Source organism: Boeremia exigua (assembly GCF_020726555.1).
Source record: "Boeremia exigua strain MPI-SDFR-AT-0100 chromosome Unknown C7974scaffold_12, whole genome shotgun sequence".
Lineage (NCBI taxonomy): Eukaryota > Fungi > Ascomycota > Dothideomycetes > Pleosporales > Didymellaceae > Boeremia > Boeremia exigua.
Genome location: NW_025763529.1, coordinates 161,631 through 175,666, shown reverse-complemented (window position 1 = coordinate 175,666; position 14,036 = coordinate 161,631). Strand labels below are relative to the sequence as shown.

Sequence of the window (14,036 nt, the reverse complement as noted above, 5' to 3'; positions counted from 1 at the left end):
TCCCTGGCACGAACGCGTGGAAGGTGCAGCTCGCTAATGCAGGCTGCAGGCTGGCAGGGTGCAGCTGCAACGGTCGACGATGAAGCCATCTGACGCGACCATGGCGACGCAGCATGGCGGTGCGGCGCAGAGGGCTGCTTGAGTGCCGGGCTGCTGAGCTGCGTGCCGGACTGCTGACTGCACGGCACCGCGGGCTACGACAGCTACTGCCCGCCCTGTTGATGCGTGCCAAACAAACAATGCGTGGATGCGCGGACAATGGCAGCAGCAGGGATGCGGGCGGTCCAGGCATTGCACTGGCACAAAATCTTTCTTCAACATGTGCAGTTCAGCCCTAGCACGCTGCCCGCCCGGCGCTATCGAGACTGCCCGAACCATGGGCCATATCACTGTTGACCCGCCCTCTCCCCTCCCGCTGCTGCCCTGAACCATTCACGCCTGCCGCCCGCGTGGTTAAATCGTCCACTGCGCCCCAGCCCTGGCATGCCGGCATAGCACCCTGCGCTCCTTCCCTCGCCATGTCTGCGCGGCACTTCCCGCACCGCGACTGGAGCAGCCCGGCCGACCAGCAGCTGCCCTTCACCGGCAACACCGTCAGCGACGCCGACTTCGCCGCGGACCCGCACGGCGCCGACATCGAGGCCCAGCACGAGGCTCAGCACCCGCGCGCCCGCCGCATCCGCGCCCAGTCCAACGCCTCCGCCCACCTCTCGCAGTCGTTCTCGCGCAACCCCGTCCGCTCGTTTGCCCACCAGGCCTCGCATGGCTTCACCGACACCCCGCAGTACTCATCGCAGGGCGTCCGCGAGCGCAGCTCCCAGCTGGCCTCGTACGCCCTGGACTCGGAGGACTACCAGGACCGCCCGCCGCGCCACAGCTTCGCCGAGCCCGACTCGCCCCGCCGCCCGCTGTCCGACTACCACGACGGCCGCGGCTCCATTGACTCCGGCAGAGAAGACACCATCGACGAGGACAGCGAGGCCGAGACTCCGGTGACGGTCATTGGGGGGCCGCAGAAGCCCGACCACGACTTCTTCAGCTGGCAGAGCCCGCGCAAGGGCTCTACTGCCGAGGCCGTGCCGGACCTCGTGGTCCAGGACACCGAGCGCACGCCGCTGCTGCCGTCGGCAAGACTCCCGCGCCCGCTCTCGCAGCAGAAGAGCGCCAAGGGCACGAGCAAGAGCAAGAGCAAGAGCAGGAGCCGCTCGCCCGACCAGAGTCTTCCCCAGCGCGTCAAGGCGTCGTTTGCAGCAGGCCGCGAGCACATGCTCGGATTCAGCCAGACCCTAACTAACCCCAAGACCTACACCAAGGACGCCGTGCTGTCCGGTGCACTGACCAGTGCGCAGACACTGACTGCCGTCTTCCTCGGCCTGCTCCTGAACCTACTGGACGCGCTTTCATATGGCTATATTTTGTTCCCCCTTGGATCTCCCATTTTCAGCCAGACCGGCCCGGACGGCATCTCCATTTTCTTTGTCAGCTGCATCGTCTCGCAACTCTGCTACTCCCTCGGTCTGTCCAGCTTCAAGGGCGGCGTGGGCTCGGAGATGATCGAGGTCGTGCCCTTCTTCCACAACATGGCCTACTCGATCATGGAGCGCATGGAGGGCGCCGCCCCGGAGGCCATCATGGCCACTACCATCACTTCCTACTGCCTGAGCTCTATTCTTACCGGCCTCATCTTCCTCACTCTGGGCAGCTTCAAGCTCGGCACTCTGGTCAGCTTCTTCCCCCGCCATATCCTGATTGGCTGCATTGGCGGTGTCGGCTTCTTCCTCTTTGTCACCGGCATCGAGGTCTCTGCGCGCCTTGAGGGCAACATGAACTACGATCTCGCGACCCTACAGAAGCTGTTCTCTGCGGATACCTGGTACCTCTGGATGCTCCCGCTTGTGCTTGCCGTGTCGATTATGCTTATGCAGCGGATGGTGAAGAGTCCATTCGTGCTGCCCGCCTTCTTCGTCCTTATTTTTGCCACCTTCTACCTATTCGTGAAGGGCATTTTCCATGTTGACCTGCAGGACGCGCGTGACGCCGGCTGGATCTTTGAGCAGCCCGAGGCCGGCGTCAAGTTCTACCGTTTCTATTCTTATTTCAGTGAGTAGCCTGGACATGTGGAGGAACCCTGCTAACAACCTCAGAATTTTGGCTCATCGACGTATCGGCGCTGGCCAGCTGCATACCGACCATGTTTGCCCTTTCATTTTTCGGCATCATCCACGTGCCTATTAATGTGCCCGCCTTGGGCGCCGCCGTAAAGGAGGATAACCTCGACGTTAATCGTGAGCTCATCGCCCACGGTATCTCGAACACACTGTCTGGCTTTGTTGGTAGCATTCAGGTATGGCTTCATTCGTTCGCTCATACGCATGGACTCCGCTGACGTATCAGAACTACTTGGTTTACGCTAACAGCGTGATGTTCATTGCCAACGGCGGCGACAGCCGCGTCGCGGGCACCCTGCTCGCTGTTGCAACAGCTGCTGTCTGGGTCGCCGGCCCTGCGATGATTGGATACATCCCCATCTGTCTGGTCGGCGCGCTCATCTTCCTGCTTGGCATCGATCTTATGAAGGAGGCGCTGTGGGACACATTCGGCAAGTGCCACAAGCTTGAATATCTCACTATTGTAGCCATTGTCTTGATCATGGGCATCCACGACTTTGTTGTTGGGATCTTCGTTGGCATCGTGCTGGCCTGCGTGAGCTACGTGGTGCAGAGCTCTCGCCACCCTGCCATCCGCGGGTCCTACAGTGGTGTTGTCGCTGAATCGACGGTGCGCCGCCCGCGAGCGGACTGCCGCTACCTGAACAAAGTCCGCGGTCAGATCCGGGTTGTCAAGCTGGGCGGCTTCCTCTTCTTCGGCACGATTGTATCAGTCGAGGAGAACCTGCGATCCCTCATTGACGACGACAACTTCGAAGAGCAGCCGGTGAGCTTCATCATCGTCGACTTCACGCATGTCACTGCTGTCGACTTCTCCGGTTGCGAGGGCTTCCAGCGCATCAACAGGATTCTCGGCGGTAAAAATGTCAAGATGATCCTGTCTGGCGTCTCCTTCGGGAACGACGTGGGCAAGTCTCTGCAGAGCGTCGGCTTGCTGGACGAAGCAGAGGAGGATGGCTCGCCGCCTCCACAGGTATTTGAGGACCTGAACACGGCACTCGAGTCGTGCGAGAACGAACTTCTCGAGGTCTTCCACCGCCACTGCAGCACGCACGTCAAGAGGCGCCAGATCACCCCACCCATGTCCATCAACGGCGCGAAGAATCTCAACTCCGAGCCGATACCCTCCGGTGGCTCTCCCGCATCTTCCCTTGGACCAAGCTCCCTTAACCCCGACTTCGCCTCGCCCCGTCGCGGCGCCCGCCTTCTCGCCGCCCGCTCTACCATGCGCGAGTCCTCGCACGCCCAAACCCTCACCCCCGATTCGGCCAGCCTTAGTGAACCCACCCCCGCAGCCCCTTCGCGCTGGAAGAATTTCGCCCAGCCCCTCAAAATTATCCTCCAGACTTTCGAAGACGTCTCCCTCCAGAACGAAGACTTCTGGCACGTCATCGCGCCCTACTTCACCCGCCGCGAGCTCCCCGCTGGCTCGGTCCTGTACTCGCGCGGCGACGACCCCGACGGGTTCTACATCCTGCAGCAGGGCCGACTGCGCGCCGAGTACGCGCTCGACCAGGGCAGTTTCTTCGAGGTCATCCTGCCCGGCACGACGTGTGGCGAGCTGCCGTTCTTCAGCGAGACGGACCGTACGGGAACGGTGGCGGTGGAGAATGACAGCGTGGCGTGGTTGTTGACGCGGGAGAGGTTTCAGGCGCTGGAGCGCGAGCATCAGGGTGTTGCGCGGGAGTTGCTCAAGGTCGGGCTGAAGTTGACCAAGGAGCGGATGGATGCCATCACGAGTTATGTGCTTGTCACCGCATCGTAGAGTGTGTTTGTGGTGTGTGTTGAGGGCGTGGTGTGATGGCTAGTACTGTAATTTTGCATAGCTGTGCAACGTGTAATTTATACCCAAATTCGCATATGACAACGTTGGCTAGTATGCGTGTTACCATTTTCAAATGTTTTGGCGTGCCTTCTCTCGGTCTAGATACCGCTGTCTATGTCATGCCAAATCTACCACCACCGTCTATCCGTCTAACAGAGTCTACAACTTCGGAAAGCGAACCCTCAAGAACTGGTTCGGCCACGCAACATCCACACCCAGCTGATGGGCCACCCGCAGCACCCACTCGGGCTCGCGCATGAACTGCCGTGCCACCAAGATCACATCAGCCTGGGGCTCGTTGCCGTCTCGCGCCTCTGTCATGCCGACCGCCGCGCGGGCTTCCTGCGAGATGTCTGCCTCGCCGCCACGCTGCCGCACCGCGCCGCCCTCCTCGACAATGTCCCGGGCCTGCTCGGCCTCGGTGATCAGCCCCACGGCGCCAATGAACAACTTACCGCCGTCCCGCTTCACCTCATCCCGGATCCGCGCCGCAATCCGGGTCTGGTAATCCTTGGTGTCGAACGGATTCAGCTTCTGCGCCGGGTGGTTGCCGCCGCTGCTCACGTCCAGCAGGTCTACGCCCAGCCCCGCCACCAGCTTCGCCAGCCGCAACGAGCTGTCCACGTCCCAGCTGCCCAGCGACTGTCCCAGCGCCGTCTCCTCCATCCACTCCGTCGCGCTGATCCGTAGATACAGCGGCATCGCCGCCGGAATCACCGCGCGGATCGCCTGCACAGTCTCCACCAGCAGCCGCGTCCGGTTCTCGAAACTTCCACCATACGCATCCGTCCGGCGATTCGTAATCGGTGATAGGAACTGGTGCAGTAGGTACCCATGCGCGGCGTGGATCTCAAGCACGTCGACGCCAGCCGCGACCGCGCGCCCCGCCGCCGCCGCCCAGTCGCCCACCAGCGCCTCGATCTCGCCTACACTCAGCCCTCGCGGCGCCCAGTACCCGCCGGCCTCGTCCTCCTCGCTCAATCCGTCCCACGTCCACTCGCCCCCGCCCATTGGCCCTACCACGTCCCCGCCCCAACCCCCCGCCGCCGGCCCCGCCCGTACACTCACCTTCCGCTTCCCACCCTCCGTGCGCTGCGCCCCCGCCACCCACGGCGCGCACGTACTCGCCTTGCGGCCTGCGTGGGCGAGCTGGACGGCGCTCAGCGCGCCCTGGGATTTGATAAAGTCGGAGACGCGGCGCAGCGCGGGGATCTGCGCGTCGGTCCACAGCCCGGGGCAGTTGGGCGAGATGCGGCCGTTGAACTGGACAGCAGTGGCTTCGACCATGACGAGGGCCGCGCCTTTGAGCGCGTAGTGGCCCAGCGTGGCGATGTGGTAGTCGGTTAGCGCGCCAGTCGAGGGGCCGGACGAGGCGGTGCTGTATTGGCACATGGGGGCCACGAGGATGCGGTTGCGCAGGGTAGTGCCGCGGATGGTGAGTGGGCGGAAGAGGGCGGCTTTGGCATCGGGTGGTGCGCTGCCCGGGGTGATGAGGTGGTGGGGTGTGAAGTAGTCGAGGCCCGGGACGCCGGGGTTGAGGTCTGTGGGTGGTGGCATGGTGGATGTCATGGGCGAACGGTGGGAGTTGTGGTGGTTGAGGTGAAGGTGAGGTGTAGTCGAGGTGTGGCCGGAAAGTGTGTAGTCGATGTGTAGCCAAGCTGGATGTAGTCGAGTCGTAGCCGAGGAGCAGTCCAAGCGTAGTCCAAGCGTAGTCTCTCGCCGGCAGTCTCAAAGCAGTCTTGCCGTAACTTCAGTATAGTCCCGCCACAGTGTAGTCTCGAGTATGACTCCCTGGAACCCACAATCACAAAATGAATTCCAAATCCGAGGACAAAACGCTTAGAAGACACACCACTACCTTCCCCGCGGTATTTAAACGCCCCAGATTCTACCCCCAATGGAATTGCGCAACCGTGTTGATTTGTAAGTTGCACTGCGCTGGGGAAAGTTACCGAGGCACGGGTGCGTGCCGTGTCGCTTGTGCCGTGCCCGCCAGCTGGCGTACGCGGGTGTAAGCTGCCGTGTGCATGCCGTCGACTAGGCACCGCGCGAGTACCTACGTTTTGTTACACACTCTGGATACCTTGGAGTGTGTATCAGACACAAAACGCAATGCAATACAGCCTATCCATGTGACTCGACAGCCGCAGTCCGCTGGTTGGGCATGATGCGCGTTGCCACGCTTGGCCAATTGCGAGTTCTTCGTTCCGTGTCGACAGCCCCTCCCCGCTAGCCGACTGTGTCCAACATTCACCCACAGGTGACTGAAAGATGATGAGGGAGACGGTGTACATCGTGGAGAGAAGGATGTCTTTGCGTCGGTGCTGGTGCGAACATGCAAACCGCCTGACAACGGGACGGAGGTGTAGCAAAGGCCTCAGACTGGCGGAATAAGCCCGGGTCGACGTCCTACAGGGCGAAAACGTGGAGACTGACCAATGTTGAAGGAACGAATCTTTTGCTCCTGCGTTAAGTACCTGCGTGACGTTGACGATGATACAAGCGACGTCAACAAGCGATTCTGCGCAACGATTGACTGCCCTTCCCTGTCGTTCGTGCATTCTGCGCTGTCACTCGTTGGGGCAGAGAAGACGCAGTAGGGAGATAGTAGACAGACAGACCAGTCCCGTCATGATCAAATGAGGATTGGCAATAAGTGCTGCATACATACTCCAATCCAACCCACACGTCCACACGCCACGCTCATCCAACGCCACGAACCCGAATATCCCAAAACCGCGAGCATCCAAACCATCATAACTATCCAATATACGTAAAGACTCTTAAACAGCCTCCTCGAATACATTCCGCAACACCGGCCGCCCATCAAGCACGCCCCGCTGGCCGGCAACACACACCTTTGGCGGCCCGGGGCGCCTCTTCAGCGCGCGTGCATTCCCCGCGCCCGCGACGCCCGTAACATCGGCGAGGACCTTCCTCTTACGCGGACTTATGCCGCTCTTCTGCGCAGCCAACGAGCTTGGGGACGCGTCGTCGAAGGCGCTGTGGCCCTCGACCATGGGCGTGGTTAGATCGACGACCCACCCATTGGTGCGGCACAGCGCGACGATACGGGCCAGCAGCGGGTTGGCGGCGAGTGTAGCGGCGCTGCCGATCAGGATGAGCTTAGAGCGGGCGCGGGTCAGCGCGACGTTGACGCGGCGCGCGTCGCGGAGTAGGTCGCCGACGGCGGCGGTCGGGTTGCTACGCACGCAGGACACGAGGATGACTTCTTTGTCGCGGCCTTGGAATTTGTCCGCGGTGTGGAGTTCGATGGCGGAAGTGGGGACTGGGCGGGGGCTGGATTGGGTTTGGGTGTGTGCTGTGAGGGTTGTGCGGAGAAGGGCGAGCTGTGAGCGGTAGAAGGCGATGATGCCGATTTCGGACGAGGGAATGCCGAGGGCGAGGAGAGAGAGTGTGAGGTGGGCGGTCAGGCGGGCCTCGAGGGTGTTGATGATGCGCGAGCCGGACTGTGACTCGAGGGATGTGGAGATGGGGTCAGTGTTGATGAAGACGACGGGCTGGTCTGGCGACAGGGATCGGGAGAGCCAGCAGTCGCTAGAACCAAGACACGGAGGGATTGTACTTGAAAGAGAGGTGAGTGCTTGCCGGTGGAACGTCTGCAGGCCGGACGGCTTCGGTATGGCGAGCCTGCGTGAGGCGACGCTAGGAGTACCGCACTTCAGACGACCGGAGTAGATGAATGTGTTCGACAGCAGCATGACCTCAGCACACATGCGGTATTGATGCTCGAGGCTAACCACAGCTTGCGGATGCATCTCACATAGAAACTTGAAGAGCGAAACATCTAGACCACCCTCCAAAGCCTCTTTGTTCTGCACTAGCGGAGGCAACTGGTAGTGGTCGCCTACCAAGATGAACTTCTGCGACATGCGGATCGGACCCAGGCAGACAGGGAGTGTGATCTGAGAAGCTTCGTCCACAATGCAGTAGTCGAATATGCGGCGGCTGAAGAGCGGGTGATTGATGGTCAGACAGGTGGTAGCCACAACGGGTGGCTCCATCCATGACCTCTCGAGGTCCTCCACACTGTCTCTAGGCTCTGTCGCCAACGTCGCAAACTCGCGGACTTCGGGGTGGATCTTTGCTGATGCTCCCAGGCGGAGGATTCCGATCTTATCGTCGCGGATCTTAAGTAAAATATTGTCGACTGCGGTGTGAGTGTACGAAGTGAGCAACACGCTCTTGCCCTTTGCGACCAGTGTCCGGATAATGTGGGCAATCGTGGTTGTTTTGCCGGTACCAGGCATGCCCAACACAAGAGCGTAGTCTTTGGCGGACATGACCTTGGCAACAGCAGCCTGCTGGTCCGAGTTCATAGACATTTGTGATGACTGCGGTAGATCGACAGCGCTTGGCGTCGTGCCGAATACAGGAGCTCGGCCACCGACAATCAATGCACGAAGGTCTCGAGCCTTGTAGACGTTATCGTCCATAATCTGGATGAGGTTGTTGCGCGCCGCTGCCATGCCATTGCTGAACTCATCTTTGTCCAGTCGATACAACACCGGTTCATTGTCCACGTCGATCTCATGGGGTTCCTCGTCTTCTTTGCCCACTTCCATGATACCGGAAAACGTCTGGTTTGTTTCAGAGTCAAATCCCGGGAGCCGCGTGCGAGAATTGTGCAAGCGTCTATCCACAGCAACGGTGATACGTCTCTTTCGAACGTTTGTGACATACCCGTTTGCTAGTGCAAAGTGACCCTGCTCATCTGAGACCACTACAGGCTCGCCAACAGTGAGCTGGGACTCGGTGAACGAGAAACCAGGTGCAGCCTGCTGTTTGACAAACGAGTAGCTGTAGCGATTGATCTTTTGGCCGAGTTTCTCTTCGTTCCCAGAGCCTGGCTCCAATATGACATTCGAGAAACAGCGGCCCAGCTTTTCCCGCTCGGTACTCAACATAGTCCACAGCTCACTTCGGAACTTCATCATGTCCGCCTCTTCCTTTGTAAGCAGCATATCCCACTTCTTCATGAAATCCTGGTCCATTGGTTTCAGCGATTTGACAAGGTCGTCATACTTTTGCTTGGCTTTCTTGTTCAACTGCTCGCCGTCACCGTCCTCGACGAGTTTGTTGTATAGGAAGCATGATTCTTGGGCGTAACAGTTGCCACACTTGAAGTCTTCTTTGAGCATCGGCGGCAGATCGATGCGGTCTCGGACATAGCAGGCTAGCTCGTTGCGTTGAATGATCATGTGTATGATATCGTTGCGAACAGCGGGGATGCGTATAATAGCTGATGTCTCGAGATAATACAGCATTCCGTATGCAACATCAATGTCTGTGGGTGTTAGTAGGTGGAGGAAAAGAAAAGTATGTGCATGGACGTACCGTATCGATTGGAGAGCAGCAGGTTGTAAAGAGCTGTCTGGACAGAGTGGGCACTGTTGGAAGAGTTCTTCCCAGTCTTGACCTCGAAGGGGACGGTCAGAGTGCGCTCGCCTTGTTCGTCTTGCATGGTCACCTGTACGGTTGCGTCAATATTGCCTTTCAACCCATACATCGGCGACCAGACATGCTCCTCGACGTCGAGGAGTTTGTTGATGCTCATGATGGATTGTGGCCCATTGCGATGCTGCACAACCGCATCAACGCACGGCCTGGCGCGGATGAAGAGGTCAGCCCACACCTGCATCTCGGGCAGTTTGCTGGTCATGTGTTCCTTGACCTCCTCGCAGGTGGAGTTGATTTCCAGGATAGTCTCGAACTTGCTTGGAAGCAACTTGTCGATGGTTGACATGAGAAAGTCTGTGTCCCATTGGTTCACTTTCAGGGCTTCCTGGAAGAGCTCATGGAGGAGTGTGCCATAGAGCATGGGCGCATTGGCTCTGCTGGTGGCCTTGATGCGGTCCTGGAGCACAGCACGTCGAAGACATCCGTATGAGTCTGCAACGACAGTCGCTGAAATTAAGTGGTCTGGATGCAAGACCAGCATGTTGTGATGGTCGTCGATGATACACTGTCCGTCTGACGAGAAGAAGCCAATGACGTGAACGTATGCCCCTACTGTGCAAGGAGTGTCATACCAGGCTTGTCGTAGGGATATGGTTTTGAGTATCTTGGTCTTCTCATCGTCGACCAGTAGGACCTGAACTCGTATTAGCACAAGAAGGCGTGTTGGAGTCTATGTCGCACGCACCAGTTCAGGTCTTCGGTGTCCGCTTTCAAGGGTATATGTGCCCTGCATCACCTGCTTCACGAGATATCGTTGGATGGCCCGGGTGTCCTGTTCACTCTTACAAACTTAGTTATACATTTCATTACGGGTGGCGCGTGTTCTACATACAGTGTTCGTTACGGGCGTTTGAGTAGCTGCTACTTCTGCGGCAGCAAACTCATCGGGATCTATGTCATCCCCAAAGTCATCAGAATCATCATTAACCAAGTCGATGACGGGAATAGCTGAAGCATTGGAAGGCACCTCAAGCGGAGCCTTAGGCGCTGATGATGCCAGCGGTCGGTCGTCAAAAAAGGACGCTGCCTGCTCAAGATCTGCAGCGAACACGTCATCATCGTCTTCTATCCCGAAATCGTCCTCACTATCGGCAGGCACTGGTGGCGCGGCAACGGGTACAGGTGCATCCTCCACTGGTACTGAGGGATGCACGCGCGAAGACGTCGTCTCGGTAGCCAGGGTTCCAGCATTTACAGCCTCGGCCATGTCGGTGTCGAAGTCGACCTCGCCGAAATCGTCAGACGAGGCGGAGGACTCGTGCTCGACTTCGAGCAGCTGCGACTCGTTGCGTTCTTCAGGAAGCTCCTGGTCCTCGGTGACAAGGTCGTCGGCAGGCATGTACTCGTCGGTCTGTGGCAGGTCGAACGCGTCCGCATCGATTGCTTGTCTTGGGGAATGTCTCTTCAGCGGAGACTCTGGGAATCCAAGCAGAGGCTGCCCGTTTTCAGGGAGTGGCGACGAGCTGGACGGCGGTTGCTCCTGCGAATTCGAGATGGACTGCTTCATGCGCTTCACGATGCTGGCGAGATTCGTCGTCGAAGCGTGCCCTTGCATGACGCTGTCGGAGCTGGGCACAGCGGCGAAGAGGTCCTCGGTGTCGTCCTCGTGGTCGGCCTGGAAGACGGCGTGCGTCTTCCGTCGCTTCTTGGAAGATGCGGGGAACTCGACCCCACAGCTCGCCCAGCGCCGCAGGCCGTTGACGCTACCAGCGGCGGCAGCAGAGCGTGGCGACGATTCGTCGATGAGATGGGCAAAGGCCACGCTCTTCCTGGTGACGGTCGGCGTCTTCTTGCTGGTGTAGCGCGACCAGAGGTCGGTGGCAGGGTCGGCCTGGGGCGTGGTCAGGCCGGGCTTGCGCGCGCTCAGCCGCGCGTCGTCCTGCGACGGGGCAACGGGCGAGGAGCTGTGGGCGCGCTTGCGGTTCTTGCGCGGCACGGGGGTGTTGGCGGGCTGTGAGCCGCGCCAGAACAGCTGCTCCTCGGGCGAGAGCACGGCGAGCGAGGCATGGCGCGAGGTGTCGTCGGTGTTGCCGACCAGGTCGGACAGCGGCAGCCTCGTGCCAGGCGTCGACGGCGGGGGGAAGGACCTCTTCGGCGGCAGGCGCGGGGTCTCGAAGGCGTCCTCGATGTCTCGGGCGACCTTGGAGGTCTTGGGCGTGGCGGCGGCCGTGGCGGTGCGGTCCAGGCGGTTCTCCTTGTCGGGGTCGAGGGCCAGCGACTCGTCGAGCTGGAAGGCCTTCAGCTTCGTGCGCGTCTGGGTCGACGGCATGATGGGCGGGCCCGTCACGACGGCCCTGTCACTGTGCGGGTGGGGCGCGGCGTTGCGTGGGCGGGTCCATTGGCCTCTGCCTCTGAACTGTGGGAGACGGTGTGAGTGCAGCGAGACGAGTCAGCAGCGGTCAGCGCACCTTCGCCTTGGGGTCCTGGTCGAAGAAGGACTTCTGCCGTGTTGACATGGGCGTGCATGCGGCCAAGCGCGGGCCCGCAGAGAGACGCGACGCGACGCGACGGTCGTGAATCCGTGCAAACCGCGCAAACCGCGCAAACTGGCCGGGCTGGGGGGCAGTTTGCGTGCTTTGCAGCGGCAGTTTGCGTGCTTTGCAGCGGCAGTTTGCGTGCTTTGCAGCGGCAGTTTGCGTGCTTTGCAGCGGCAGTTTGCGTGCTTTGCAGCGGCAGTTTGCGTGCGTTGCAGCGCGGCTATGCACGGGCGCGATATCGGCGTCTTCTGGTTGGACAGCCGACTCGCTGCGTGACAGCGTCAACCAGAGCGCGATACCTAGGGCCTGCTGGTTTTCGGTTGCGCGCTGCTGCACGTGAGCTGGAGCAAGACTGCGAAGACACTGCCGGGAAGAAGCACGTCCTCGCTCCAGTACCTCCTTCGACTTGGTACCGTCTCCCGCAGCTCGTCGATTACCAAGCCTAACCCCATTGGGCGTCCCGTCCCACGCTGGTGCTCCCAGGTCGCTTTCCCCAGACCACAGCCAGCCGTCTCCCTCCCTCCACCTCCTCCGTCCTCCGTCCTCCCCGTCCTCAGTCTTCTCGTCGCCAGCAACATGTCGGCCACCGATGCGAAGCCTCTGCCGTTCGTCTACCAGTTCGCGGCTGGTAAGTCTCAATTCCGAATCTCGGGAAAGCTCCGATGCGCCGGCTCACTGGATATTTCGACATGTTCGTGGGACCCGGCGCAGGGCGCGCAATTGGGCTCCCGCCCGCGGCCCTCAGCTTCCCCGGCGCCCCCAGCTTCCAGGCTGTTGCCGTGCGCGAGCAATTGCTGACCAGGTGCAGGTGCCGTGGCTGGTGTGTCAGAAGTGAGTGCACGCCATGAGGCGCACCTCTGATGTGCATGTTGTGCTAATGGACGTGTGCGCATAGATCTTGGTCATGTGAGTGCTCAGCGGACGCGCAGAGAGCAAGTGCTAACGCTCGTCAGGTACCCGCTGGACGTCGTCAAGACCAGGATGTGAGCAACAGCCATCGATCGCAACGACTCCTCTAACCCCACATAGACAGATCCAGAGCGGAAAGGCGACCGGTGAGGATGCCTACAGCGGCATGGTGGACTGCTTCCGCAAGATTGTGAGGAACGAAGGGTAGGAGGCATTTTCACGCACACAGCGGGTATACTTACACCCGGCAGCTTCTCGAGGCTGTACCGCGGCATCAGCGCTCCCATCCTCATGGAGGCCCCCAAGAGGTAAGCGCACAAAAACTCCCATCCCTGGCTCGCAATTGACGTCCACAGGGCCACCAAGTTCGCCGCGAACGACTCCTGGGGGTCGTTCTACCGCAACCTGTTCGGCCAGTCCAAGATGAACCAGTCCCTGTCCATTCTCACCGGCGCGACTGCCGGTGCAACCGAGGCCTTCGTCGTCGTGCCCTTCGAGCTCGTCAAGATCCGCCTCCAGGACAAGGCCCAGGCCCACAAGTACAACGGCATGATCGACTGCGTCACCAAGATCATCAAGCAGGAGGGCCCTCTCACACTCTACCAGGGTCTCGAGTCAACCATGTGGCGCCACATCCTGTGGAACGCCGGTTACTTTGGCTGCATCTTCCAGGTGCGTGGTCTGCTGCCCGCGGCCAAGGACAAGAAGGCCCAGATCACCAACGACCTGATCTCCGGTGCCGTCGGTGGCACAGTCGGCACAATCCTAAACACCCCTCTGGACGTGGTCAAGTCGCGCATTCAGAACTCGTCCAAGGTCCCCGGCCAGGTGCCCAAGTACAACTGGGCCTTCCCCGCTCTGGGCACCGTCTTCCGCGAGGAGGGTTTCGGCGCGCTGTACAAGGGCTTCACGCCCAAGGTGCTGCGACTGGGTCCCGGCGGTGGTATCCTGCTCGTGGTCTTCACCGGCGTCATGGACTTCTTCCGCACCATGCGTGAAGGCAAGTAGTTGGCACGCGGCGACATTGGGCTGGCAGATTCATCTTCCTGCAGCAGGGCAGATAGACTGTACAATTCGAGGCTACGTGTATGTTCATGACATAAGATTCAAGTATGGCTTGCAGATGGTGCAGTGATGGTGCAGCTAACAAACATATTGAGCGGTCAGCGATCACGG

At 60.1% G+C, this 14,036-nt stretch overlaps 4 protein-coding genes across 4 annotated transcripts; 2 read left to right on the top strand and 2 right to left on the bottom strand.

The window, feature by feature from the left end:
• Positions 1-518: 518 nt before the first annotated feature.
• On the top strand, positions 519-4,041 carry C7974DRAFT_475304 (sulfate transporter family protein-like protein; the record flags this gene model as incomplete). Its single annotated transcript, XM_046146642.1, has 3 exons — positions 519-2,100; positions 2,145-2,344; positions 2,395-4,041. 3 exons carry the CDS (start codon positions 519-521, stop codon positions 3,931-3,933), a joined length of 3,321 nt encoding a protein of 1,106 aa, XP_045992493.1. The 3' UTR covers positions 3,934-4,041.
• A 5-nt stretch (positions 4,042-4,046) lies between these two features.
• C7974DRAFT_343548 (NADPH dehydrogenase) lies at positions 4,047-5,907 on the bottom strand. The gene is made up of 2 exons (XM_046139314.1): positions 5,118-5,907; positions 4,047-4,919 (listed from the first exon to the last, which is right to left on the bottom strand). The coding sequence occupies exons 1-2, from the start codon at positions 5,560-5,562 to the stop codon at positions 4,153-4,155; spliced, it is 1,212 nt and encodes a 403-aa protein (XP_045992492.1). The 5' UTR covers positions 5,563-5,907; the 3' UTR covers positions 4,047-4,152.
• Positions 5,908-10,255: 4,348 nt separating this feature from the next.
• Positions 10,256-11,913, bottom strand: C7974DRAFT_402787 (uncharacterized protein). Its single transcript, XM_046142752.1, has one exon. It carries the CDS (start codon positions 11,741-11,743, stop codon positions 10,265-10,267), a length of 1,479 nt encoding a protein of 492 aa, XP_045992491.1. The 5' UTR covers positions 11,744-11,913; the 3' UTR covers positions 10,256-10,264.
• A 329-nt stretch (positions 11,914-12,242) lies between these two features.
• C7974DRAFT_402782 (mitochondrial carrier domain-containing protein) lies at positions 12,243-14,027 on the top strand. Its single transcript, XM_046142751.1, has 7 exons — positions 12,243-12,579; positions 12,760-12,782; positions 12,847-12,857; positions 12,905-12,934; positions 12,981-13,064; positions 13,112-13,168; positions 13,217-14,027. The coding sequence occupies exons 1-7, from the start codon at positions 12,528-12,530 to the stop codon at positions 13,866-13,868; spliced, it is 909 nt and encodes a 302-aa protein (XP_045992490.1). The 5' UTR covers positions 12,243-12,527; the 3' UTR covers positions 13,869-14,027.
• The last annotated feature ends 9 nt before the right edge of the window (positions 14,028-14,036 follow it).